We start from the raw sequence: 10,815 nt of genomic DNA on the forward strand, positions 1-10,815 counted from the left end.
GGATAGATAGAACGTGCAGAACAACCACGACGGGCATTTTGCATTAGTCTTAATTTCAATTTCCCATTACATGAATAGCCTACTATAATCTAACTGATACATCAATAAAGGCATTACTATTATATATATATATTACTATTATAAACATAACAATTTAATTAAAAAAACACATTGGACTTCACAGAATTCAGCATGTTGACTACCTGCTCTTTTCAGTGTGAAAAGAGCAGGTAGTCACAGGACATTAATCAGCTGGTTAGTTTTGTTAGCTTAGCATAAGCACAGTTCACAATTTGTATACTTACAAACACATTCTGATCAAAATAAACATTCATACCAAGTTAATACATTATCTATATCATGTATGTTACCCAGGTTTCCCCACAATAGCAAATGCACACATAAACACTGTTTTGTAAGTAATGTAGTTTTGTAATGTAGCCTACCATTAGCTAGTGCATCCACTCCAAAACAACTTTCTCAAGAACTGCTCTGGTCCTAGTGCCTTTGTTTGTTAACAGGACCAAACGGGCAGATTTTTTGCAGCTTTCTCAAGAACCATTGATACAAACAACTTCACAGTCGACACTGCACTTTCTTGGGTCCTGAGCAATACACCTGCCAAATGTCAACTTTATACAGTGCTCAGTTCTCCAGACAATCATGATGGAAACAGATCAACAAAGGTTCCTGCCCATTCTCACCACCTGAGGTCTGCCCTTCAAGAAGTTGAAGATCCACCTGCACAAGGGGTGTTAATTTCCAGGTCCCTGGGTTTGGTAACAGCCATTTTGGGAAGGGGGTGTTATGGTAGGTAGCGTGGTGTGTATATATTTAGGTAGTGTTTGTATGTATGTATATATATATATATATATATATAGTTGAGCTAAGCCAGCCGTCATCGCAAGCTAGTTTTTTTGATGTCAGATTGGTGTGTCTAGGGAAGCCTCTCAGGAACCCAGAACACTTTTTTTTTGAGAGGAGAGGACATACCTTTGCTGAGATTTTTATTTGGCAAATATTGAAAAGGTGGTGGACAAGTAATTGATAACCCTCATCAAAAATGGCACAAATGACGTGACTGAATTCTTAATTTGAACATGTTTAGTCCAATATCTAAATGGGACTTTTTCATGTTTTTGTGTCTACACATTTGAGACTTGAGTGATCTGGACCTAAAGTAACAACACTGTAAGAGCTGCTATATAAATCCATGATCAAAATCCAAAACATTTCCAATTTCTAGTAAAATTTAAATAAAAAACACTCATTTACATGGTGAGAGACCAGGATAAATAATGCTATCAAAGGCAGGGTAAAAGTTACAATAATTTATTGAATTAAACAATTCATCTCCCATGGTGTTTCCCATCTCCCGTTTCCCATACATCGATTTATTTGTGGAAGCCTGCCAACATCAACATTGACCACCACATATTAATTTGCTGTTGTTTAGTATGTAAAATTAAATAAATCTTATTTCATTGTTGATTCGTTCAGCCTCTCCTTGCTCCGCTCGCACTTTCTCAAACAACGGACCCATATGCGAATGGGACCCATATGTGAAAGGTAACATACAATATAATTCATAAGCTACAGGAGTTGGCTCTAAACTAGTCAGCACTGTGCCTAAATTACATGTTATATTAATCGAGCATTAAAAATAGTCTTAAAGGTGGTTACAGATGCTGTTATTTTGAAAGACTCAATTGACCAGCATGCATTGTGCAAAACTGAGCCATCAGGAGGAGGCGAATGGAGTTGGAATTGGGCAGAACAACAGCGGTAGCCATCATTATCTCTCGAGCGAACATTTGTCAGACCCTGTATCTAGCTATTTTTGCTATTGGAGAAAAACACCAACAATTCCAAAATGTGCAATTTGTGGAATCAAGGATTTACCTGCACCGGTGGGAGTGAGTTTCCATCGGTTGCCAGAACACCGCAAAAAGTCCAAATAACTCAGGCAAATGAAACATCTGTGCATCGGTTGTCATCTGTTGTGTGTGCAATCGCATATTTTTCTTTAAGTTGAAATAACTTTATAGGTTAGGCTTAGAGCTAGAGGGTTAGCATGGTGCATTCGAGTCCCCGTCCTCCTAGATGTTTTTGTTGTTGTAGTACTCGTTATTTTGCTCTTGGGGATTTGTCGCGGCAAATCCCCGGAAGTGCAGACTTCATGAATATGCTTTGTTTACATGGAGCGACTACCACATTTTTCTTTATCATTTTGTGGCCGTCTAGTTTTTGAGCCTAATGTTGTTTTAGGGTGGAATTCTCCTTTAAGAATAATTGTCAAATTTGTTGATCACTAAAACATAAGCTATGCTATACTTTGCTATAATAATGGAAACGGGTCTCATTGACGAAAAGCTTTGCCATGTTCCTGGCACTGATATGCCTTCTCTACATTATAGTTTCTCTCCGTTGTGGCTTCTTCTATGTCTAATGAAATTCCTCTGATCACAAAAGGCTTTGTCACAATCCTGGCACTGATATGGCTTTTCTCCTGAGTGGATTCTTCCATGGCCATGCCTAATGAAACTAGTCTTGCATCTAAAAGCTTTGTCACATTCCTCACACCGATATGGTTTCTCTCCTGTGTGGATTCTTCTATGTTCAACTAAGCTACCCTTTCGACTAAAAGATTTGTCACATTCCTCACACTGATACGGTTTCTGTCCTGTGTGGATTCTTCTGTGGCTAATTAAACTTCCCTGTTCACTAAAAACGTTGCCACATTCCTCACACTGATATGGTTTCTCTCCTGTGTGGATTCTTCTATGATTATCTAAGTGACTCTTTCGAATAAAAGCTTTGTCACATTCCTTACACTGATGTGGCTTATCTCCAGTGTGGATTCTTTTATGTTTAACTAACGTACCCTTTTCACTAAAATATTTGTCACATTCCTCACACTGATATGGTTTCTCACACTGATATGGTTTCTCTCCTGTGTGGATTTTTCTATGGACGATTAAATTACTCTTAGATCTAAAAGCATTGTTGCATTCCTCACACTGATATGGTTTCTCTCCTGTGTGGATTCGTCTATGTCTATCTAAACTACCCTGTTCATTAAAAGCTTTGTCACATTCGTGGCACTGATATGGTTTCTCTCCTGTGTGGATTCTTCTATGTTTAACTAAACTATACTGTCGACTAAAGGCTTTGTTACATTCCTCACACTGATATGGTTTATCTCCTGTGTGGATTCTTCTATGGGTGACCAAATTACCCTGTTCACTAAAAGCTTTGTCACATACCTCGCACTGATATGGTTTCACTCCTGTATGGATCATTCTATGTCTATTTAGCATTCTCTTTTCACTGAAAGCTTTGTCACAATCCTCACACTGATACGGTTTCTTTGCTGTCTTGCTCTCAGCCTCCCCAGAAGACACATCTTCACTCTCAGTGCCAGAGCAGGAGTTAGGAATAGGCCTGGTCCAGAGGCCGGGGCTGGTCCTGAGGCAGGGAATAGATAAACTCTGAGCTGTATGACAGTCTGGAGTTACAGAGCAGGACTGAGAGTCTGTTGCTCCATAGTCCTCTTCATCAGACTCTGCTTTAATTTGATCCTCAGTTCTGTTGGTGGGTAGAGAGTCTACTTCTCTGTTCTCCACAGTTGAAATTTGGTCAATAGCTGTGAGTTGAGAAGAGTTTTCTGGATCACAGTGGGTTTTCACACTGGACGAAATGAAGATGGAGTCTGTTGTATCTGACTGCAGCCCTTGAATCTGCTCCCTCCCCTGATTGGTCCACAGCTCCTGTTCCTCTTTAATATGTGGGGGCTTCGGGAGAGAGAGCTGCTGGACATCTGGGGAAAAATTAAGATAAATATAAGCATATTGCTTATTGCAATTCATTATTCTACAACCTAACATGTCTGACAACGAAAATCAGGAAAATCCAATTCAGAGAAGGGTTATTTTTTTATTTAACAGAACTAATAGTGCTAGCTTGCTATTAACACTTCCCCTTAACTTGGAGGAGCTATACCTAGTGATGGGGGGACAACATTTTCAGACACAGTGACACAATTGTGACAGTGTCACTCTTTCGAAGCATTCAATACATCCGCTCCATAATGACATCTGCTCGTCTATTTCCTCAAGGCATTAGTGCGGCAAAATACAAATGAGCCCATCATCTGTGATCTGTTGTTCAACAGTGGACATATTAGTATTCTTCTCCTTGGATTGACACCTTATTGTGGTGGAGAAGTGTGTGGTCCTGAGATCCCGAGAACGATGTTGTCTGGAGCCATGCTCCTGGTAGGGTCACCCATGGAAGTAAGGGTAAGGGGGGACAAAGAGCAAACCAACCAAGACCTCAATGGTGGAACAACCGAGACCTCGACCGTGTGGTGGCTGTCCATGCACCCGTCACCCCATGTTAAACAGAGTCACGCGCAGGAGGCATTAGCCTGGCTTCGCAATCCTGATCCACATGATCTCAAATTCTGTTTCTCACATTGTTTCTCTATCGTGGCGAGAGATCACGTGATCAGACTGGTTGGATGTGTGTTATTTGAGTGCAAAAATGTGGGCTGAAAGTCAAGTCACCTTGGAGAAAAGGCTTTCCATCATTAGAAAACTTGTCTTCACTTTGGTGAGTAACAAAATAATATTATCTGTACTGAAGAGCAGACTGAGTGAAAGAAGTGACTGGAGAAATGAATGGTTCCTGACAGGGTGTAAGAGAGCTCCTGCCTCGCCTCACTAACGCCAGACCACAGCTAGCCACTAGCTAGCGTCAGTTTAGTTTGACTCATAGGATGTAGATTTTTGTGATAAGCCTGTCATTGGTGCCGGCAATTTCTCCCAGTGCCAATAAGATTCAAATTGACCAACATTTTGCAAGGGCACCGTTTGAAAAAAACAAAACAAAACAAGCTTGGCGCTTAAAGCAACACAGCATTTCCCCCAGAATAATAATGTATTGCAGTGTGTGGAGATAGGCAGGTCTGGCTATGCAAGACTAGCTCTCTGCAAGCGCACTCCCATCCTCGTTGATGGGCACCCAGCCAAAAAGCTTTAGCCTACTATTCGCACAGATGTGAAAACACTTGTCATGCCTTTTCGTAGCCCTACAGAGTCCTTGAGAAGTGTTAACCTAATGTTTTTATGTCTTGTAAATAAATATTGTTAATATTTATTTACCTAAGCACTTGTTTAATTTCACCTCAGTGTAGAGAAATGCACCAATACTAGCAAACATGGATATCTATGCTAATAAACGCTTTACTGTGTGCATCTATGATGACACTGTTGACACCATGTATCCATGACATGCCTGTCCCGCAAAAACACTAGTAGTTTTGGGGGGCCTCCCACCCCCAAACTAGCAGACTGTGCTACTGTGCACCACTCTCCTCCAAATCATTCTCTCCATTAGCAGGGGTGCTACAACAAGCTGACTGTTGCTGGCCAACGCAAGTAGCTAACTAGCTACTGCTCGATTTAAGAAAGGGAAAGATAAATCAATCTAAACAAAAAGGGAAATTTGGACAACCTCCTTTGCCTCTAAACTAATATATATATATATATATAAATATTACTATAAATAAACCGTTTTTATTGATGTAGTTCCACATTTTGCATGTTGTATAAATCTCCCTATGAAATTTGGAAATCATCATTGAACCAACACAATGTCAAGTACATTGAATTGATATAAGAGATCCCACCCTAATCCCGCTGACAGAGGCAGCCCATCCTCCTCTGACCACTTCACACAGACTGGCCTTTCCCCTCTTGCTTGCCCTGCAGGTATCGCTATTGAAGGTATCGCTATGGGGTGGCTGTAGCTCAGGAGGTAGAGCAGATCGGCCAATGACTGCAGGGTCGGCGGTTTGATTCCCGGCTCCTTCTGTCCACATGTCGAAGTGTCCTTGAGCAAGACACTGAATACAAATTGCTCCCAATGAGCAGGGTTAGGGTTGGCAAACTCTAATCTGGTATTCCTGTTTTTGAGGCTCACCTATGTCTTACATCTTGTGGTGTAATCCTACAATCCTACAATCACATTGAGGGCTGTAGAATAATGTTCCGTGTTTGGGTGATAAAACACTCCCGTTTTGGCCGTCCACACATAACGGAATCCAGGAAAACGCAACAGGGGAATCTTGTTTCTTGTTTGCCACTGTTTATTTTCCTTATTATGATTTTACAGTAAAAACACAAAGGCTACAATATAATGGGAAAAGCTCCAACATAACAACAACAACATAAGTTAGTTGGCGCAGGCGATGCAGCTGTCTGCGGAGCCCTGCGGTTTGCTTCACAATCAAAGAGAAAGTGACTTAACTTTTACCACCTGCGGCCCATTATTTAAGATATCTAAAACCCATTTACAAATGGATTGGGGAAGAACAAGGTCTTGAGCACGAGTTTAGAGGGAATAATTGCATTAACAGCTGAATTGTAGTCTAAACAGCATTCCAATTGTTCTTTTTGTGTAGATGTTCATTGTGATGAGCAAAAGACGCAGCATCACATATATTGAATAGCAATTCATATTAAATTTATATTAAAAAGCAATTTGCGTCAAGTTAAAAAAAAAAACAAGTTCTTTCCACAACACAGTTCTTATGATACTTGCAGGTTAGGAATTATATATGTCAGTGTGTGCCTAACATTGAGTGTGATTTATAATGAGAATGATTTATAAGGATTTGTTGGGCCCACCTGAATCCCCCCAACATTGTCTCAGATTTTGTAAATATATTTTCTGAAGTTAATTATGCCACACACGTGAAAAATGCCTAAAGGGAGGAACTGGGATCACATTGGGGATGTTCGGGAGAAAGTCCTAAGCAGGACCCAATCTGGTACTATTAATGCCTGGCATCAATTAATCCAATTTAAGGAGATGCTCAGGTGTCATTATTCAAAAGCTAAAATACTGAGGAGTAAGTTTAACCAGTTCAACAGCATTAAACATACTTGGTATGATGTTGATGGTAGGTTGTGGGACCTGTATCTGCCATGGCGCCAACTCCTCCTCTTCACATTCCAAAAGAAAATGTGTCATTATGGACCTGCAAAATGTTTGAGAGCATGTTACCATGTTACCAAATCTAGCTAGCTGCTAGTAGATCACTTGCCGTGTAACAAAATAGATAATGAGCTTGTAACATGACTTGAATGTTTACAGAGCTAGCAGCATTTTAAAACACCATTAGATTCCTCATAGCCTAGCTAGCCAAATATCTAGCCTTGTATCCATCCGATGTATAGGAGCTTAGGCTACCTGGCTAGCAATTCCTTTAGTCTATGTTGAATCTGCAAGCTAATTAGCTTGCGAGCTAGCTACGCTATTCCAAGGCCTACAAAGGATTGATAGTTTAGTGCTAGCTAGCTTGGTTAGACAAGAGGAAAGACAAGTGTGCCCGAGAAACACCAAATGTAGGGTGGACACAGAATATAATAATGTGTCGTCTTACGTTGTGCTTTTCGAAGCGTCGGTTTCTGGTGTTTTCCAGTAGACTGCAAGCTGTTCCGAAACAACACAGGATATCGAGAATTGATGGATCTCTTGTTAAAATATCGACTTCTTCTTCTCCTTATTCTTCTGTAGGGCCAACCTACTCGTTGGTAGGGCTTGCATCCTAAGTGTTGCATTACCGCCATCTTCTGGTAGTCTAGAAGAAAGGTGGGGTCCATGCACCCCATGAATGCATTTTTCTAACTTAGCTTTTTGTAATCCTCAAGATGTCTAGCAAACAAATGTTGATGTTCCCAACTCGAATTATTGTCCTGTGGGTCCGTTTGGTGGCCATCTTTGTGGCCATCCTGGATATCCGCTGAAAATGGAAAATCTATTTAACTTTTGAACTAGACATCATCCAGAGAAATGAGCCAATTTTTCTGTATTTGGGCATGAGGAATTGATTGAGTTGTTATTGTCATGATTTTAACAAATTTGGCATATCAAAACTCAAAAAATAAGAGGAAAAAAGGTTCAATAGGTGGAACTGGTGGTAGTTAACCAAGCCAAAGTCCAAGCCCCCCACCCCCCTCGTTTTTGCAATCCTCAAGGTGTCTAGTACACAAATTGTCATGTTCTCCACTCAAAATATTGTCCCATAGGTCCATTTGTTGGCAAGCTTGGATTAAGGATGAAAATTTAAAATCGACAACTTTTGAACAAGACATCATAAAGAGACAAATGACCCCATTTTGCCATAGAATTTTGGCATGAGGAATTGATTGAGAGGGTCTATTATAACCCAAATGATAATAATAAGAAAAAAAGTCTGTACAGTAATAGGTGGAACTGGTGGTTGTAATCATGCCAAAGTCAAAGAAACGCAAGAGAAATAATGGTGGTGGGCCAGAACTCCTCCTGTAACTTGTAGTGTTTTGTGAGCTGGTCATTAGGTAAGCATCTGTGGCACAGCATCGTTTGAGCTGGTGCAGTGTGATGACCGGGTTCATACGCTCCGTGAGAGAGCAGGAGAGTAGTGATCTGTGTGGCACTCCGGACGCTGCTTGGGGCTTGTAGCCCAGTGATAAATAGGAGTTCTTCTGTGATTTGCGACCTAGCTGGTACCTGGGGTGTACGTTCGGTTTGGGTGCTCTGTAGATGGGTGGGCATCTTGTATTTAGGCCCGGTTGTGGTTGTATATACTGTGTATCTTTCTTTCTAGAGTGTAGCAGTCAGACGGTGAGTCTGGGTGGAATCAGACCAGTAGAGTACTGTGCTACAGTAGCTTGGATGCTAGGTAAAAAATATGGATGAGAGGGCCTCCATGGCTTCTGCTGTGGTGTTTGTACTAAATGGCAGCTCATGAGTCTTATGGGTCACGCTAGCTGAGCTGACTAAGGAAAGTGGTGCAAGAGAGGCCTCCTCTATGGCAGTGAGTGATTGGACAGCATTGCAGAGGTACAGTAGCAACTGGAGACACGTTAGTGCTATTCCGAGCATACAATGTGTGGACATATGCTTTCTCTCTTTCTGTGCGTGTGTGTAGTACTGCGCTGCATGTGTTTGCTCCATGTCCTGGGCAAAGGAGGAGAGTGTCTCAAGTTGAGCACACATCTTTTTTTTGGGGGGGGGGGTGCGGTCTTAATTAGAAACGCCATCCATCATGGTCGGAGGGCTTCCATTCATTGGGCTGATTGGAGACATGACGAATGAATGTGGGAATAAACGGAGTGTCAGCCCAGCGCTGGAGATGGATGTTCTCCTGGCAGAGAGGAGTGGGAGAAGTACAGTTAGCCCTGGCGAGTGGCCAGGGCCCCGGTGGCCCCCCACCTCCCCACGGATCACCTGGGGGCCATCACCGGGGGGGGGCCCGCACCTCCCCAGGACCCCGCCTAACCTCCCATTTATTAGTAGATGAACACCTTGTCACAAAGATACGCTTTCACCGCCCCCCATACCTCAACCCCCACCCACCCCACCTCTTCTCTCCTAGCTTACTGTACCTCCGTGGGCTAAACTAATTGCGATGTCAATCATAGAATCGGAGAAGTGCTTGTGTGTTTTCATGCGGATGCGGCAAGGCCTTATCAAAGTGAAGTTCTTTTACAACTTCCGTGGTGTGGAACACGAGAGATGTATCACACGGATGTTAAAAAGTTGTACTAGTTGTTGTCTGGGTGTAATTATAAAACTGACACATTGAACATTGCCCAGCCATTAAAAGCAAAGAGATTAAAGACAGTTTAGCACAATGCTCTGTTTTATTCTGCCCCACGGAGCTCACGGCAGGGGCCAGAGAGCCCATGTGCCCATTGAAGTGTTAAGCAGCAAGAGCAGACGAGAGACTGGGGAGTTCAGACAGAATTAGACACCATTAGAAAGTGTTTGATTGACACACTGTAAGCCCTCTTCTTCTCCAGACTTTATTAGCAAACTTACTTTGATCCCATTATACGGGAGACAATTGTTCATCTAGATATGAGGAAAAAATAATAACATAATAAAGATTAATGCACCCCTGAACCTCATTCATCCATCCGCCCACTTTTGCATAGACTTGACTCTCATAAAAGTTTGAATTGGTTTTTCAATTATTGGAGTGCCGCAGCTCTATGGCTAAACAAAGACTTTCTGGCAGATCCATTGAGATGAAGTTAGATTATGCATTACCGTAATATCCAATTTAATAACTCATATTTTCCTTTATTGTAGCAATTCTACTTAGAGGCTATGTGGGCAGAACAAAGAGAGAGAGAACACCAATTTGAGCTTGAGATGGAGGAGAGAGAGAGCTCAAATTTCAGCTTGAGATGAAAGAGTGGGAGCTTGAGGAGGAGAGACACTTTCAGTGGGAGATAATCTGGGCTAGATCGCGTTGACACTGAGTTTGATCTTTCTCCTGTGACAGTGGTTAGTTGGTGTTCTGAGTTAGTACCAATTTCCTCCTTGCAGTTAATGACCCTGCAGGTGAGAGGAGAGGGTGAGAGAACCGTCTGTCCTCTCTGCCGAACCGCACTGAGCGCTGGTTAGAAGTTGGCAGCTTGAACGCAGGGGCCGGGAACAGTCACATCAGTGCAGTGGAGTGATGTCACAGGATGCTTGGGGAGTAGCACCCCCCTTGTTTCCTTTGGCTCTGTAGTGTTGCTAGTGTCAAGTATGTGTATTAGACTGTTATGTTGATTGACAGGTTTATTGTCTAATAGAGATAGTGGTCAATGACAGGGAAAAGAGCTGCGCACTTGACATCAGTCCTAGTGTTGGTTTTGTCTCTGGTGCGGCAGTCAGGTTCAATAGTCAGAAAGCAGCAAAGGAGGATTCACACACAAAAAAATATAACTCGACTCAGTCTCATCAAAAGGTTTAAAGATTAAGTAGGGATCA

The 10,815-nt window shown here is 42.0% G+C and overlaps 1 protein-coding gene across 1 annotated transcript; it reads right to left on the reverse strand.

Annotated features, from left to right (window-relative positions):
* Positions 1-1,429: 1,429 nt before the first annotated feature.
* Positions 1,430-7,556, reverse strand: LOC311307795 (uncharacterized protein). Its single transcript, XM_084436670.1, has 3 exons — positions 7,451-7,556; positions 6,951-7,045; positions 1,430-3,820 (listed from the first exon to the last, which is right to left on the reverse strand). Exons 2-3 carry the CDS (start codon positions 7,036-7,038, stop codon positions 2,412-2,414), a joined length of 1,497 nt encoding a protein of 498 aa, XP_084292796.1. The 5' UTR covers positions 7,039-7,045; positions 7,451-7,556; the 3' UTR covers positions 1,430-2,411.
* Between the last annotated feature and the right edge of the window lie 3,259 nt (positions 7,557-10,815).

This window comes from Borostomias antarcticus, assembly GCF_949987555.1.
Source record: "Borostomias antarcticus genome assembly, chromosome: 4".
Lineage (NCBI taxonomy): Eukaryota > Metazoa > Chordata > Actinopteri > Stomiiformes > Stomiidae > Borostomias > Borostomias antarcticus.